Source organism: Carcharodon carcharias, chromosome 6 (genome assembly GCF_017639515.1).
Source record: "Carcharodon carcharias isolate sCarCar2 chromosome 6, sCarCar2.pri, whole genome shotgun sequence".
Taxonomy (NCBI): domain Eukaryota; kingdom Metazoa; phylum Chordata; class Chondrichthyes; order Lamniformes; family Lamnidae; genus Carcharodon; species Carcharodon carcharias.
This window is the reverse complement of record NC_054472.1, coordinates 82,279,267-82,297,792: the sequence shown is the minus strand read 5'-3', so window position 1 is coordinate 82,297,792 and position 18,526 is coordinate 82,279,267. Positions and strand designations below refer to the sequence as shown.

The 18,526-nt window shown below is 45.9% G+C and overlaps 1 protein-coding gene across 1 annotated transcript in view; it reads right to left on the bottom strand.

The window, feature by feature from the left end:
- The window catches only part of trpa1b (transient receptor potential cation channel, subfamily A, member 1b), a 198,160-nt gene that overhangs the window by 12,731 nt on the left and 166,903 nt on the right, over positions 1-18,526 (bottom strand). The window contains exons 26-28 of the mRNA XM_041189261.1: positions 16,697-16,866; positions 10,307-10,436; positions 8,529-8,711 (exon numbers count right to left, since the gene is read on the bottom strand). Of these exons, the coding sequence (XP_041045195.1) occupies positions 8,529-8,711; positions 10,307-10,436; positions 16,697-16,866 (483 nt within the window). The remainder of the gene's footprint in view (positions 1-8,528; positions 8,712-10,306; positions 10,437-16,696; positions 16,867-18,526) is intronic.

Here is an 18,526-nt window from a genome sequence, read left to right as displayed (position 1 = left end):
ATAATATTAGAACAAAGATTGTATAGCCTGGTGTATCAGGGATAAAAGTTATTAATGAAGGCTCAAAAATTGGGGCTTTAATTGTGGGAAAGGAAAAGGTTGAGAACGTTGGATAGTGGTTTGAAAATTGAAAGATTTTGATGGGCTTAGCAGTGAAACAAGATGAAATTTTAACCTCCATGCATGGCCAAAAACAGGCAGAGGTCTGTTTAAATAGATTGGGGAGCTTAGCCCACTTTTACCTAGATTTCTCAGCAAGGACACCCGCTCAATGCTGGCAAGGTTCTTAGTAAATATGCCGTTTGAGCTGATGACAAAGTTGGTGCTTGACTGATATTTTTACACACTGCCTTTGCAGGGGAGCAATGGTAGATGCCCTGCCAAGCCAACCGTGCTAGGAACAGGAGCCAGGGCCAGGACACAAGCTTCAAAATATTGTTCCTTTGTGCTCCTTTGGGTCCCTCCAGGATACCTGGATTAGGATTTTACTGGCCATGAGGTGATGGGCTGAGAGGCTGGTGGGTCATTAAAATGCTGGGGGGCTATGTCGGGACTGCTCCATGGCTGCAGTTGTAGCTGCAGCAGGAGGCAGATTTCAGTGAGGCTGTGCTTAGTGAAAACCAGAATGGTCTGACAGACTATTGTGTGCTCAGGTTGAGGCAGGGGGATTGGTCCTTGAATATCTGGGTGGATATGGCATTTTGATGACAGCGCTTCTGCCCCTCCTGCTTCTCCCTCTTCCAGCAGTTTGTCCTGCACTGTCAACTCTGCTAATTTTCCCTATCATGCTGCTGACCAAGGCAGGTGAAAATTACTGCATCCTTGTCTGGGAGCAAGCGGTTTGTGCAGAATCCTTGAAGTCAGGAAATAGTCCTGCTCTATGTGCCACGGCAACCGTAAGCAATTTAAGAGACAACCAACACTTTTACAATCGCAGCAAGAACTAGTAGCAATCAATCAGCAAATAAACTGAAATTAGCTGATGGTCCCTTTAACTAGTGCTGTTGGGGGTGTTCTTCCTGTTGCTGAATTCACATTCGGCTGTGCAAGATTGAGACATGGGCAGAATTTCACCCGTGTCGGGCAGGCTTGGCGGGGGCAGACGGCAGTGGTTGGGAAGCCTACCGCTGCCCGTGATCGGGACCAGAGGTTTCATGCTGGCTGGCCAATTAAGGCCAAACCAGCATGAAACATGAGCGGCAGCGCTCAGCACTGTCTGTGCGGGTGGGGGGAGGAGTGCAAGCGGAGCGAGCACAACCTTTGCACACGCAAGCAAGTAAGCGCTTCATAATCTCCCTGAGATACAGAGCCGCCTCAGGGAGATGAAGAGTTATAAAAAAGACATGAAGAAAATAAAAATATAATAAAACATGTCCCCTCATGTGACTCTGTCACATGAGCAAGGACATGTTACTAAGTTTTAAAAATTTTATTTTATTTTTATTTGCTTTAGGAAACCTCATCCTGCCCGTGGTCTTTTCTATCTCCTGGGCTAAGGCCTCCAGAGCCACATCAAAGAAGCAGGAACCCTATCTCTGACCGAATGCTACATTGGTTCTCTTATTCGCCAACCAATACACCTTTGGAGATGGTTCCACTAGTTGCTGCAGCCTGAATCACCTCCCATTTAAGAGGTGCAGACAATATTTAAGAAGTAGAGGCTAGCTGTAACTCAAGCTGGGCCTGCTGCTGAGTGTGCAACCATTCAGCAGCATGTTTAGCAGTGATCTGCACACTCTAATTTTAAATGAGCAGGTAGCATGAAGTTTACATTCTGCCTGTATCACTTCCACCAGGTGCGGGGTAATAATGCCTCATGTTCCCCATGCCTGAAAACCGGTACCAATGAATTGTCAGTTTCATGTGCTTTAGTTTTTATAGGCCAAAATTTTCCGTTTGGTGGGCAGAGCAGGTGCTGACGCCGGGGGGACACGGTTCCAGGCCCGATCGCCACCCATGATCGGGGCCGTGCCGCCATTTTGCGTGGGCAGACCAATTAAGGCCCACCCAGCATATTTCCGACTCCCATGGAGAGCGGGAGTGTGAAGTTTGCGGCGGGCGTGCACAGACAACCGGATCCAATGGCGACCTGGCAGTCCATTTAACAGAAGTCCTGGCAGCCTCCTGTAGGCTGTTCGCTACGGCCAGCTGCAGGTCCTGCCACAGGGGGTCAATGTTGAGGGAAGGGCAGAGGAGGAGGGAAGCTGCAGGGTCTGCCCCAGGAGTATACCAGGCTGCAGGTTAGGCCAGCGGGGGGGCCCCTCGCTTTTTGGATGATTGCCTTGCTGCCCTCCTCGAGGAGGTGGCAGCATGGCAGGAGGTGCTGGTTCCCCAGGATGGGAGGAAGAGGCCCCCCCCACATGATGAAACGTGCCTGGAAGGAGATGGCGGAGGTGGTGAGCTCCTGCGACGTGGTGCGGCACACCTGGATCCAGTGCCTTAAGTGCTTCAATGATCTGTTGCCCTCTGGAAGAGTGAGTGCCATGTTGGTGTTGGACATTTAACCCAGCAGGTAGCCTTAGCCTTTGAGGGCTAACCCCACCCAAGTCTTACTGTCATGACTGCATTGAATCATGTTGGGCATTTCTCGTACACTGGGTGGGCAAGCAGATAGTGACGATGCTTACATCAGCCTCAGTGGCTCATGAGGAGATGGGTTCTCCCCCGCACCATGTGTTGCTCTTTGTCACACATGTCTAGTCTGGGGGCAACCTGCAGGAGATGCAGCTAGGCGCATACTCAGAACCCCAACGCATGTCCTATTCACAATGATGAGATTGTGGAAGGGGAGCCTCAAGGTCTCGTGGCCAAGAGCCATCTGCTGCCCTTGGCGCTGCACCTAGTTGTGCCTCCTTGCATTGGGAATGATGACCATGTGTTTCTTAAAGTGATAGATGCAGAATGTGTCCAAGGTGGCATTGCGGGGGAGCAGGGTTGGGAGCAGGCATACAAAGGTAGCATGGAGAGAAGGCACTGGAGGTCTGAGATGGGCCACTGTGGTTGGGGTGCAGTGTGCGTGTGCAGAGTCCATGTGCAATTAGCCCCAATGAATGGTCTTCTCTGTTTTGCAGGAGAAAAATGCGCACAATGCCTCTGAGCATTTGTGCACTGGAGGCGGCCAGGCCCAGTTGCTGATTTTGAGCCATTTTGAGCAGGAGGCCCTGGAGCCTAAGAGGCATCATGCACCCAGGTCCACAGTTGTCGGTGAGGCTGGGGTGGTGCGGCCAGGTATTTGAGGTCCAGAGTGACATCCGCTCTGTCTTCCCACCATCCAAAGCACTGATGATTGTTGGAATTGTTATTGTAGCAACACTGCTCATTCACAGACTGATAGAGTCAGAGGTGTGGGTCATAGACAAAGATCCCGCGGCTGTTCGAAGATGCACGTGTTCAACACCTTCTAAAGTCACCTTATCCCATTTCTGACCACTATCCCCATAGCCTTGTGCAACTGCACATCCAAATACTTATTACATGTTAGGAGGGTTTCTGCATCCACCACCCTTTCAGGCAGTGCATCCCACATTACTGTGTGCAAAAGTTCCTCATCACCTGACCTGTCAACCGCATGCCCCTTGCCTTAAATCAATACCACCAGGTTACTCATCCCTCTGCCAAGGGGAAAAGTTCCTTTCTGTCGACCCTATCTATGCCCCTCATAATGTTATAAAGCTCATTAATGTCACCCCTCAATCTCCTCTGCTCCAGGGGAAATATCCCCAGTTTATGCTATGACTCCTCATAACTCCAACTCTCCAAGCCAGCCAGCATCATGGTCAGTGACCTCTGCACTCTCTCCACTCCAATCACATCCCTCCCATGAAGCACTGATCACAACTGCACGCAGAACTATAGCTGTGGCCTAGGCAGCATTTACTGCACTTGCAACATGACCTCCCTGTTTCTACATTCTATTCCTCGGCTAATAAAGGCAAGTATGGCATTTACCTTCTTAAACGCCTTATGTAACTGTCCTGCTACCTTCACGGGCCTGTCGGCATGCCCAGTACGGTCCCTCTGATCCTCCTTACTTTCCACAGTCCTACCATTCCTCGTGTATTCCCGTACTTTGTTTGTCCTGCCCAAGTGCATCACCTCACACTTATCCACATAACATTCCATTTGGTATTCCTTAGGCCAAATGACCAGACGGTCTGTATCCACCTGTATTTTGGGCCTCCTCCTGACTATTTGCCACCCCACCAATATTCATTACTTTAGGTTCTGGAAGGTTGAGCGCATAATAAGACTGGGGGAAAGCGATGAAGTGTGTCAGGGTGAATGCTAACTGATCCACTGTCCTGGTTGTTATTTTCAGCATCATCAGAGGCTGGTAACCAGACTCGATTGCAGATGCCCCTCTCACACCTGAGGGCCCTGAACTGTCACCTATGTCACACCATTTCTGCAAGGCAGGCACCAGGGCAGATACTAACACATCGGTGGGAATGCAACATCAGCTAGTGTCCCGGGACACAGTGGAGTGGGAACTTCACAATCGCTGGAGGAGATGGCACAGACAGAGAGTGCCGGTGGTGCCAGCAGCCGGAGGACTGCAGGGGACCAGGCACATGCTGAGTCGGGGCGTGATGATGTGCCTCTGGAGTTGTCCGAGACGCAGCAGCTGTAGGAAATGCGGCTGGGTGTGCGGAAGCATCTGGGAGTGTTTCATGAGACTATGCTTTGCTTGGTGTCCATGGTGGAGAAGTCCACGCGGACTATGAGTAATGCCATGTGCCTCATGTCAGAGCGTCATGCTTCCTCTATGGGGAGAGTGGCGACTCTCATGGAGAGGCGCTTCCAGAACAAGCAGCTTCTCCTGGGGTTACGCTTGGACCTGCGAGCCCTCACAGCGCCAGTGACCACAGTTAGTCATTGGCAATGTGGGAGATGGTCTGGGCACCAAGTTTCTCAGCTCGGTGCCCATCCATCCACGGTGAGCAGGGAGGTCCGAAGCAACCTCACATTGGCGCAGCAGCTGCCTGTTGTCTCTGCGGGCACCTCTCAGGGCACTCTGGATGAGGGCAGCAGCTCCTCCGCCCCTCTGCCAGTAACTATTGCATCCGTTGAGGCTGCGACGACAGGGGAGATGCCAGTTGTAGAACTGGCAGCTCCCTCCCAGGCGGGGCCAGCACAGGCTCCACGGGCCAGAGGACATCCGCCAAGGTCATCGAGGCCAACAGGACAGCAGAGTCAGCAGGCTGTCTCACAAGCCACTCTCAGCAATGGGGCTGCACCTAAACGTAGCACCCATAAATGTAATCATAAGGCACCTTAGGCACACCACAGGTTTATCACTGGTGCTTTTGTGTTGGCCCGAGATTAGGGAATTATTATTTCTTGCTGCTGTAAAAATGTTTTGATTTCATTTTGTTGGACCATATAATGAATAAAATTAAATCCAGATTTGTTACCATGGCTGAGGGTGGCTCCTTTGTGCTGCATTTATATGTTTTACAGACATGTCATGAGTGTTTGAGTGGACATTGAGGTTTATGCCCAAAGCCCTTAGTTGCAGCTGATGAAGTAGCAGATGTAGCATTTAAGTACCGCGTATGGATACGCCAGGCAATGCTGGTCCTCCTGATCCATTTGTGTGGAGCTAGCCGAAGGTTCATTTGATTAAAGTATCCCTGACTCCTTGGTGTAGTCCCGGATCAGCGTTCAGCCCCTCATCATTCCCCTGTGCTTCCTCATCCTCCGAATCTCTGCTGGACTCATTGTGTGCAGCCGCATCCACTGCATCAATGTCTTCATCGTCCACTGCATCCCCCCTTTCCAGTGCAGGATTGTGCAGGGTGCAGCATGCTACCACTATCAGAGAGACGCGATCTGGGGGTACTGGAGTGCACCCCCTGAGTAGTTCAGGCATCTGAAGCACATCTTGAGAACACCAAAGGCTCCCTCCACCACAGCCCTTGTGGCAGTGTGGTTCCTATTGTACCGCTGCTCAGCTTCTGTTCTTGGATGGCAGAGAGGTGTCATGAGCCATCTTCTGAGGGGATAGCCCCGGTCACCCAGCAGCCATCCATCCAGCCAGCTTGGAGCACTGAAGAGCCCCAGCACCTGGGAGTCTCTCAGGATGTAGGCATTGTGGGAGCTGCCTGGGTACCTTGCACATACTTGTAGAATCAGCATCCTGTGATCACACACTATCTGCACATTCATGGAGTGGAAGCCCTTCCTGTTGATGAAGGCACCAGGCTCACCTGCTGGCACCTTGATGGCCACACGTGTACAATCTATTGCACCCTGGACGTGAGGGAAGCCAGCAATGGCCACAAAGCCTCTGGTTCACTGTGTCTGACTTGCCAGGTCGCAACAGTAGTGGATGAAGGTCAATGCACACCTGAACAGAGCATCTGTAACCTGCTTGATACAAGTGTGGACAGCTGATTGGGAGACATCGCAAAGATCACTCACCAACCCCTGGAAGGAGCCAGAGGCATAGAAGTTGAGGGCAGCTGTGACCTTCAGAGCTGCTGGCATGGGGTGTCCACCCACACAGTTAGGGGAGATCTCAGGGCCAATCATCTGAAAGATGCAGTGTACTGTCTTCCTTGACAGCAGAGCCTCCTTCGGCATTGCACCTCGTTCATATTGAGGTAACAGCTTCTCTGCCTGTATACCCTGGCAGCAGGATAGTGGCATCTTCTGCAGCCCCTCCCACCTTAGACTATCTCTTGGCCCAGCGCCCCTTGTGCCTGCGCCTGTACTCCCAAAGGTGGCTCCCATGGAGACTGATTGTGCACACTTGGCCTCTTCCTTATTCTAGCCTTCCCTTCCTCCTCAGATGAGCTGCCTCCAGTGGACATGTCAGAAGCCATACCCAGGCTAAAGAGAGGCCTTCAGAAAGCTGCAGGCCCGATAAAGATTCCTGACTGAAGAATCCTGAGCTGAAGGTTCAAAGGACAGAGAAAGCTGCTGGAATTCGTTCTGAACTGCTACAGATCACACAGGCAATTTTAAAAAGCTTTTTGCAATAAATACTCACTGACTAGATTGACTACTCCACTGAGCCCTCTTATCCCGCAGGTGGATGAGTTTTATTATAAAGTCGCTTACCAGCCTGCCCACTGCACCTGTGCACCGAGCCGAGGATCGCATGGGTGCCTGAAAATCGGCCTCGATTGCCGATTGAAGGGCCTTAACAAGCCCATTAAGTAATGGCGAACATGCATTGCACTTCATCGCGTGCCCGCCCAGTGAAATATCGCCATGGCGCGCAGTGCGAGTGTCCTGACGTCACCGCGCCTCATTTTACACGCTGCCCGCCCCCCGCCCCATACGTCACCCAGGAAATTCTGCCCATAATATCTTTTAGGTATAATACCTATCAAACATCATCTAAAAAGTCATATATAAATATCTATTTTCCCATGCATTCTGATACCTTGAAAAATGATCAATTAGTCAAGCTAGATCTGCCCTTTCCAAAACCATGCTGACTGTCTCTGATGAAGTAAACATTTCTAAGTATTTACTGTTTTAGCTCATATCATGGACTCAAGAGATGTAACTTTACAAAGCTGCATTCTCAAAATGGAGCCTTACAAATGGAGAGCGCATATTGGGAATTAAAATATATGTGTCAAAGATTTGCAGTAGGTGAATCTTCTTCCACAAAAATGGTTTTATAAAATTATTCTTTAGAGGTTTACTGACAACTGAGGGAAGATTAACTGATATATAATTTTGCTGACATTTATGGGTTTGTTGTAGGCTAATTGATAGAGAGTGCTCTGATTAGCCATCAACTCCATTATCATTGCATGGCAGAAGGCGAACTAAATGAACTTTGGTCTTTTCTCATCTAGCTATTTATGTTCCTATGTCATTCTGTTCCTCATTATTGGATAGGGATGTAATGTTTGTCACCTTCCAGCCCCTTAAGCTCAATTTCTATTTTAGACTGGAGGTGATTGAAGGCCCTTTATTTGGCTTGAGCCAGGATGTCCACCCTTCAACAAGAGAAAGTGCCACCTCAGAGAGCTGCTGGCCAATCAGAGGGATCTCTTGTTCCAGCAGTGCCATCACGGGTGGTGTCCACTGCTGGGACTGCAGTCTGTCCCAGAGGAAGGCGCTTCAGCTTTGGATTCAGAGGGTGAGATAAGTGCTAGGTTTTGCTCAGGCCAGGCTGGCAGGCCATGATGAGACGGTGGGTGGGGGGGGGCGGTTTGGGGGGGGAGAGAGAGCAGGGGCATGGTGTGAAAGGGCAAGAGGGAACGTGCGAGGGGTTCACACCTTTTGTGAAGAGCTCTAATGGGCAGGAGGTGCATTCTTTAATTATGAATTAGCAGTTATTTTTATGATGTCTTGGATGTATTGAACTGATGGGCCCACTGGGAGTAATTTTAACTTATATTACCGGACAATAAACAAATGATAGTGAATTTAAATTAAATTTATTTAATGTCCTATCACATATTTGAGCAGCAAATCAAAGTACTTCATTCAAGTGACTTTTGTCATACAATCACTGTTGCAATAATTGTGTTTTCATCAGCAGATTTACACATAAAACCTACCAGTAAATTCATGAGGAGCAGTGGTATCAGCAACAAAAAGATAATTAGCATTGCAAAAGTCATCACAGGGTACCGCATCTTGTCTGTGCTATATGGAACCAAAAAATTCTCATTGTAGTTAATATCCCCTAACATCATTGCAAGCGTCTTCATCAGGGAAAGAATAGGAGTTCCATATGCCATCTGAAAGGAGAAAATGGAACATCACAGTGTCTTGTCAATCAATTTTAAACAAATACATCAAATAATCTTGGTTCAAAAGTGTATTTTCTTCATATCTATTTGAAATGCCTTGGGACAGTTCTCTACATTACAGGCAGTATTATATATTTCTTTTGCACCTAAGACCGGCAAATTTTAACAAATATTACTTAACAGGTATTATGCCATATGCATATATCTCAGTATATCTAGAAATTCCTCCCCATCCAAATTCTGATCATGCTTTACTATTTACAGAAGGAATTATTGTAAATTACTGCTTAGCAAATGGTAAAATTTTGGATAATGTTTCTAAACCCAAAGATGCATATGTTTTCAAATTTTCATTAATAGATCAGCATATAAACTTTGTAATCATTGTTCATGAGTTGTAAGTACCTGATCCATGAAACTTTTTACAGCAAAAGTTGTCATACGTGTTGTACAAATTAGGAAAAGATACACTTATGTTTTGAAAATAAATGGAAAGAAAATTGAAATTTATGCATCGGTATTTATGTTCTCAATGGCAAAGTCAGCAGTTATTGCCTATCCCTAATTTCACTTGAACTGAATGGCTTGCTAGGCCATTTCAGAGGGTAGTTAAGAGTCAACCACATTGCTGTGGGTCTGGAGTCACATGTAGGCCAGACCAGGTAAGGACAGCAGATTTCATAGAATCACAGAATCACACAGTGCAGAAGAGGCCCTTCGGCCCATCGAGTCTGCACCGACATGTGAGAAACACCTGACCTACCTAGCCTAATCCCATTTACCAGCACTTGGCCCATAGCCTTGAATGTTATGACATGCCAAGTGCTCATCCAGGTCCTTTTTAAAGGATGTGAGGCAACCCTAAAGGACATTAGTGAACCAGATGGGTTTTTACAACAATTAATGATAGCTTCACGGTCACCATTACTGTGACTAGCTTTCCATTCCAGATTTGTTGATTGAATTTAAAGTCCATCAGCTGCCATGGTGGGATTTGAACCCATGTCCCCAAAACATTAGCCTCTGGATTATTAGTTCAGTGACATCATCACTATACCATCATCTCTAAAGCATCAAGCTTTATTTTCATCAGCAATTAGAATATTGAGCTAAGGTCAAACAGGAGCTTCTCATCTCCCATAAAGAAAATAATATTTCAAAAAAAATCCAGCTGTGCTTAACCTCACTTATTTTAGTTTTAATATAAAAGTTCTATTGTTTCACCAGTAGTATTTAAAAAGTATACTTGTGTTACATTTTCTCTGCGGAATTCACGGTATTCCTTTGTAATATGGAAAATTTTTTAAAAATCTGTCACTGATGATGAAGAAGGTAAAATCTAATCCAAAATGGCAGGTCATGTCCAACAGAATATTTTAAACAATTTCTCAAACTACACTAGTGCATGCTGCACCAAGTAATAAGATTGTGGGGGTGGAGCAGGGAGCTTACTGGATATCAAAATACCCTGTTGGTGTAATTACATTCATCTATTTGTAGTTCAAAGCCCACTGCCACTCAGGTGCTCAAAAGTACTGTTTTCATATATTTGATTATGAATTCCTAACAGTGGCCACACCTACCTGCTCATATAAAAGAATGTAGAAGGTCAATCCAAAAGCCAGGATAAGGAAGAAAAACAGGACCATAATATGAAACAAGGTTTTCAGAATCTCCCCAAACATTACGACATAGATTCCACAAATATCGAATCTGAAGGACAGGCACAAACATAGCCATAAAACTTGCACCAAGGCTAAATGAAAATTTGCATAATTTTAACTTTGTCCATTTTATTTGTAAATCACACTACACTAAACAATGCTTCCAGAGTACAAACAGAAATAAACAACTTTCTGCTACTGAGAGCTACTGGGTTTCATTTCGCCTTGAATTCCAGCACTGAAGAAAAATATTTACAGAAATGTAAAAGTTGGTCTTGGCTTTCCAGCGTGTGTATTAGATTTCTCATGGAAAGACAGGGACAACATCTGGAGAAAAGAGGAGTTGTTTCATTGGGAAGGCTCATACTTAAACCCGGCTGGGAACAATGTCCTGGCAAATCACATAACTAGGAATGTAAATAAAGCTTTATACTAAAAAGGGATTGGGGTTGGGAGTCTTCTAGTAAGGGGAGATTTATAAATATAAAAAAAGTCAAGGCCACAGACCAGTGTACTTTTTGGGTAAAGATAAGCAGAATGTGGTAGGAAGAGACATAAATTTAGTGGTAATAGTTATCAATGAATAAGGTCAAAAAGTTAAAATTCAAGGTGCTTTATCTAAATGTACAAAGCATTTATGACAAGTTAGATGAATTAATTGCAGAAATAAAGATAAAAGGTTTCAATCTAATTAGGGTACAGATCTATGTGGGCCAGGATTTTGCCTCCAGGATCAAAAACTGAAATCTGTACCATTTCCAGTTCCCAACTCTGGCCCTGGGGGGATGTAGCCACAGCCCACAATTTCTGCAGAGGTGGGCTACTAATTGGCTAGAGGGTGGGTTGGGCAACCAATTAGCGGCTGTGGATGCAGGCTGGAGACAGGACTCTGAAAGCATGGGCCCAATTTAAAGGCATCACAGCAGCCATTTGAAAGAAAAAAGCCTAGAACCTGGGGACAGGAGGAGAGGCAGAACCTTGGCACCTGGTACAGGGTCACCCCTCACTTCTCCGATACTGAACTCAAACTCCTCCAGGAGACTGCGAGGGTGAGGAGGGTGGTCCCCTTGCTGGAGGGTCACTGGAGAAGGTTAAATGAAGCTGGCATTGCTGTAGGTGGCTGAGACCATCAGAAGCAGAAGTGCATAGGAACTGGGTCCAGTGCCGTAAAAGGTTCAATAACCTTCTTTGCTCTGGCAAGGTTAGTGCAATGCCAGACCATCAGAACAGGCCTCTGGATATTCAATGTCCAGCAGAGACTTCAGGTGAGGAGCCTGAGGGTGCATGCTGCTCCTGAATATGGGAGAAGTGTGTGCCCATGGTTCTTACTGATCCCTCAGCAAGGCTCAGAGCCATAGAACTGTTGAGAACTTAACAAACAGATATATGCAACTGCCATGTCAATGAGCCACTGGCATTGGTCTCAGAGCACATCAGAGACTTACCTCTCTCCCCATTTTGTCCTTGCAGGAGAAAAGGGATAATGGCAGAGACAGGGCTCTGACTGTGGGAGGGAGCCATGAAAATCGGCGGGGTTACCCTGCAGGACCATATGGGGGGTGGTGAGATGGGACTACCTGGAGGAGAGGGTAAAAAGATATTGCAATCTGTAGATAAAGGGGGTGGGGTGCACTACTCCCTGCTGGACAACATGCCAAAGACTCAGCTACATTGGGAAGCCTCAGCACTGCACAGGCTTCTGCTGTCAAAGGCTAGCTCCCAATATCTCCTTCATGTGTCTTCCAAAGGTCCTAGTGATGGATGAAAATACCTGTGTCCTGTCGAAACACTGAGACTATCACAAGAGACTGAGACAGCAGAGCCAGCACTGTCACATCTTACAAGCACATCCTCCATAGATGCACTCACATCGGTGGGTCCTGGCATGCTTAGAAAGGGTAGCACTGGATAGGACTACCCTAGTGAGCAGGTGGTGGTGAAAGGGGAAGAGGGAACTGTGGATAGCCCCTGCCCCACCACCCCCCACCCCCCCACCTCTCAGAGAACAGAGGATAGACACAGCCAAGGTCAGCTGGGTCCAGATGCAGGGCCTCAGGAGTCACAAGAAAGAAGGTTCTACTTAAAACAGCAGAAGAAGCGTGCACCCACATATCAGAGTTCCCTGAGGCAATGCAGGGTCATGGCCTATGAATGGTGGAATCCATTCAGCTCATGTATGCCACCCTAACTCAAAAGCATTGAGCACATGAGCTCCTCCTTTAAGAGAGTGGCCAACCTCATGGGGAACCATATGTGGCAGCACTCAGAGTGGATGCAGGAGCAGCTCGCTGAAATGAACTGAATGCATGCAACACTGTAGCATTGACCAAGCAGTGGCACTGCTAGTGCAAAGATGGATGCCAGTGGCACCTCACCTAGTCCCGTCCAACCATTCGGAAGGCCATCCAAGGGCTGAGACATTCACTTATGAGGATAAGAGTGCTCCCCTCGCAGAATGCCATCATCATCATTGGCCTCTTTGCATCAATGACCATCAATGTATCAGGACCCAGTGACGTGGGCTACCCCTAGATTGATTCCAGTGCGGCAGCCTCTGGAGATGCCCCCCTGCACCTCCATGATGTGGATGATGAACACATATACCTTAGCTAGAAGCTGAGACAAATAAGCAGGCTGTCTCCGTCTCATCTGGGGCCATAAGGGGGAGCACAATGCAGAAGTGGCCACAAGCAGAGGCCACCACTTCGGGCAGAGTGCTGAGTGGGTCACTGGTGTTTGCTTCATTTGTGCACGTGCAGTTTGTAACTTTTGGAACACAAAAGTAAATATTTGACACATGACCCCAGATATATGAGTTTCCATTCTTTAATGGTAAAACTGGAAATGATAATAGTAATGGAGAACCCCGGAACTAAAAGTTGACAAATCCCCAGGACCTGATCGTAGGGCTCTAAAAAAGGTAGTTGCAGAGATAGTGGATGCACTGGTCATGATTTTCCAAAATTCCCTAGATTCCAGAACTGCCTCAGTGGATTGGAAGGTAGCAAATGTAACACCACTATTAATGAAAGGAGGGAGAGAGAAAACAGGCAAGTTAGCCTGCCAATGGTCAGTGAAAAAATGCTGGAATCCATTATTAAGGAAATGATAAAAGGCACTTAGAAAATCAGAATATGATTAGGCAGAATCAAGATTCGTTCGATGAAAACAATGAGGTAAACCAGAAACTAATGGAGGAGAAACATCAAACGGGATTTTCCGGCCCTGCCAATGTCAATGGACTTTGGGCTTGGCCTCTGAACATCCCATGGCGGGCCCTGCCATGACTGGGCTGGAAAATCCCAGCCATTCTCTCTACAGAGTTTACCTCAAAGACAAGTCATCATTATCCAAGCAGGACACAGAGCCAAACATCCACAGGGTGGTCCATTGCAAACTCAGAATGATGCAAGACATTTTGCTGAATCAGAAAGCAGACAAACTTCAGTCATATGCAAGGACAAAGACTGGTAAAGATTCAATGGGCACCAGTCCAGCAGTTCTTCACCAGACCTCAGAGCTGACAGTCAACCTGCTTCCAGAAAAAGCCCAAATTCTAGAAAGATGGTTAGATCACATTAACCATATTCTCAATCTGCCTTCATTCATCACTGAAGAAGCAATCAACTGCTCTCCTGATGACCTGTCCATGGTGTTACAAACGCCAATCAAACTCCTATCCAGCGACAAAGCTCCAGGAGCTGATGCTATCCCTGCTGTGGTCTACAAGGCTGGAGGATAATGCCTTGTCAAGAAGCTCACTGAACTCTTTCAGTCTATATAGGAGCCAGGAACTATTCTGCAAGAACACAAAGTTGCCTCCATTGTCCAACTGTACAAGTGGAAAAGAACTTACTAATCTTGCCAGAATCATAGAGGAATCTCACTCCTCTCCATCGCCAGCAAAATCTTTGTCAGAATGCTTCTGAATTGCATAGTACATACGAACATATGAATTAGGAACAGAAGTAGGTCACTCAGCCCTTCAAGCCTGCTCTGCCATTCAACAAGATCATGGCAGATCTGATTGTAATCTCAATCCCACATTCCTGCCTCCCCCAGATAATTTTTCACTCCTTGCTTATCAAAAATCTATCTAACTCTGCCTTATAAATATTCAAGGACTCTTCTTGCACCGCCTTTTGAGGTAGAGAGGTCCAAAGACTCACAACCCTTTGAGAGAAAAAAATTCTCCTCATCTCTGTCCTAAATGGATGACCCCTTATTCTTAAACAATGGTCCCTTATTGCAAAATCTTGACCAGAATCTGATGTGAGAAAGTCAGTGTGGTTTCAGAAAAAGTCAAAGAGCCACCAATATGGTATTTTGCAGTTAGACAGTGGTTTGTTGACTTGTCAGCACGAGGGCCTTTGGAAGGTACTGGAGAAATTCAGCTACCCTAAGAAATTCATCACAATAGTTTGACAGTTCCATGACAGCATGCTCACGTGTGTCCCAGATGATGGTGAGCCTTCTGACCCATTCCCAGTCATTAATGGACTTAAGCAGGGCTGTATGCTAGTGCCAACTTTCTTCAGCATGTTTTTCTCTGTCATGCTCTCAATGATTTCCATAATGGTGATTCTGGAATCAAAATCAGATATTGTATGGATGGGAAACTTCTCAATCTGTGATGACTCCAGGCAAAGGCCAAGGTCTCTGAGGACACACTTTCTGGTTTCCTGTTTCTGATGACTGTGCATCAGCTGCTGATTCAGAGCTGGACATGCATAGACTTGTTCTCCAAAGCATATGACAACTTCAGTCTTATGATCAGCACACAGAGTAATGTACCAACCTGCCCCAGGAAAACCCTTTCTCAAGCCCAAAGTTCCTGTCCATGATCAAAACCTGTCAGTAGTGGATAAGTTCACTTCCCTCAGCAGCACACTTCCTCAAGCTGTCTCTATTGACAACGAGACACATGCATGAATTGTCAAAGCAAATATAGCCTTTAGCAGACTTTGAACATCAGTCTGGGAATGAAGAGGAGGAAGTCTACCTACCAAACTGAAAGTCTATAGAGCAATAATCCTGCCCACTCTGCTCTGTGCATGCGAGACTTGGTCTGGGTACCTGCAACATGCCAAGAAGCTCAACCACTTTTACTTGAGCTGCCTTTGGAAGCACCTGAACATAAGATTGCAGGACAAAATACTGGTCAAGCATCCACATCATATTGAGACAGTCACAACTGAATTGGGCTGGTCAAGGGCAATTGCCCTGAACAAGGGCAATTTGGGATGGGCAATAAATGCTGGCATTGCCAGAGATGCCCACATCCCATGAATGAATAAAATAAAATGTAGCCAGAATGCCTGACACTCACTTACTAAAGTGAATCTTCCATAGAAAGCTTGAGTCTGGGGTGTGCTCTCATGTGGTCAAGGAAAGCGCGACAGGGACACTGAAAGCTTCACTCAGGAATTTTGATATTGACTTTGAGTCCTAGGAGAAGCTCGCCAGGGATTGTTGCATCTGATGCAACCAAATAAAAAACAATGCGCCCTCCTTCAAAAACAGAACAGGTCAAGGTCGAAGCACATATCAGAGGAAGAGAGAAAATGCAAGGAGAGGAAATCCTGAGCCAGCAACTCATCCAAAGTTCAATCCTCTGCAGTATCCTGTCTTGTTTACTGTAGAACCTTTTGGGCATAGATTAACCTTAGCAGTCACCTATGTACCCACCAGAACTTTGCCACCTACCCCAGATGATGAACATGATCATCTTCACCTTGAAGGAGGAACAAGGCAAGATCCTCATTCCCATTTTGAACAATATCTATGCTTGTCTCAGGCGGGGACCTGGCAGGTTTAGCAGTGGCCTGTGCACATGTGTAAATATGGATATGGTCTTCCCATTGTCGAATTTATTGTTCTTCTGCTCGTTTTACACTGATGAAGTGGACAGAACGATATTGAATTTCAACCCCATAGTTCCTAAAAATGATAAAGAGCTGCATACATATGTGTTCAGAAAGCATGCTCTCTATACCAGTACTGATCAGCCAAATGAAATAACAGCAAAAAACTGTGGATGCTGGAAATCCGAAACAAAAACAAAAACAAAAATACCTGGAAAAACTCAGCAGGTCTGACAGCATCTGCGGAGAGGAACACAGTTAACGTTTCGAGCCTGTATGATTCTTCACCAGAACCTTGCCGTTCTTAAGTGCAACATGAGGTGTCAAGGATTGAGGTAAGTAATTCCTTAAAGCTAGATTATAGTTTCTATTGTTATATCCCTGTATGAGCCAAGGACATAACAATAATAAATTAAAATAATGTTAAAATGTTTAATTACCTTACCTTTGGAGGTATAGCAGAAAATTCAACCATGTTGCAAATGCACAAAAAGTACCACACTCCCATTGTATTGGAATTCTGACATGGAAAATCCAGGGAATTACGAAGAGAATGGATGCCACATATATAAGCCAGTCTAGCAGATTGGTTGAATCAAGCAGGTACTGCCACCTCTGTTTGTTCAGACAAAAAGAAAGTTAACTTAGTGGCAATTAATGCAATCAGAGTAACAGTTACAATATTATTTTATTCTTTCTTAATTACTGTAGGGATTGATCAACATGAGATGTGTTGCCATCTATAGTACTGTCTTCCAAATGAACTCTTTTCTTAATCTAGCCAGGTGGGTACTGTTTCAAATTTTCAAATACTTTGGTTTGTTTTAAATTCTATTGAGCTGTTTTGGGTAATTCCTCACCAGGAGTCAGTGAAAATGTATCTTTAGAAACTGTTTAGGACCCTTCTTGCACTGCCTTTCCTGACTGTATTCGTGTTTCTTTAGTAAGTTTAGCAAAATCTCACTAATTAAGATAAAATGGCTCAACTTAAAGACAATTTATAAACATTTTGCCAACCATTTGTTGTATGCAAAAGTGGCATGCAAAAATGTAGTAACTCACACTCTTCAATTTAAATAGCAAATTGATCTGAACCATTGTTCATGATAGGAAGGAACCATAAGAAGAAGTATGTTACACCTAGATTGACTTGTTAGTCTCATCTCTGATTAAGCCAGCCTAACCCTGAAAAGAAGACATTGGGGCTGATCAGAAACCAGCATAGTTTATCTCCTTCACTTTGTCCTTACCAACATATCTCATCTTTTTATTTGTACATGGAATGTGGGCGTCACTGGCAAGGCTAGTGTTTATTGTCCATCCCTAATTGCCCCTAAGAAGGTGGTAATTTCTTGTTTAGCTCTGTATGGTGATGATGCTCCCACATTGCTTTTAGGGAGGGTGTTCCAGGGTTTTGACTGAGCAATGGTGAAGGAACTGTGATATAGTTCCAAGTCAGAGTGCTGTGTGACTTGGAGGAAAACTTGTGGGTGGTGGTGTTCCCATTCACCTGTCTTCCCTGTTCTTCTAGGCATCAGAAATTATGAGTTTGGAAGATTCTGTCAAAGAAGCCTAGGCAAGTTGCGGCTGTGCATCTTGTAGCAATAGTGTGTGCAGGTGATGGATGGGGCTCCAACCATTCAGGCTGCTTTGTCCTGAATGATGTCAAGCTTCTTGAGTATTGTTGGAGCTGCACTCGTCCAAGTAGATGGAGAGTATTCCATCACACTCCTGAAATGTACCTTGTAGAAAGTGGGCAGGCTTTTGGGACTCAGGAGATTAGTTACTTGCTGCAGAATTCTCAGCCCAATCTGCTCTTGTAGCTACAGTATTTATGTGGCTGGTCCAGTTCAGTTTCTGGTCAATGGTAACCCCCAGGATATTGATAGTGTGGGATTCTGCAATGGTAATGCCATTGATTGCCAAAGGGAGAATGTTAGACTCTGGTGGATCATTTACACTGGTGTGACATGAACGTTATCTGCCACTTATCAGCTGTAGCCTGGGTCTTATTCAGGTCTTTCTGCAGAGACAGCTTCAGTATCTGAAGAATTGTGAATGGAAGTCAACATTGCAGTTATCAGGAAACATCCCCATTTCTGACCTAATGTTGGAGGGAAAGTCATTAAGGTAGGTGAAAATGGTTGGGCCGAGGACACTACCCTGAGGAACTCCTGCAGTGATGTCCTGGTGCTCAGGTGATTGACTTCCAATAACCACAGTATCTTCCTTTGTGCTAGGTATGACTCCAACCAGCAGAGATTTTTCCCCCTGA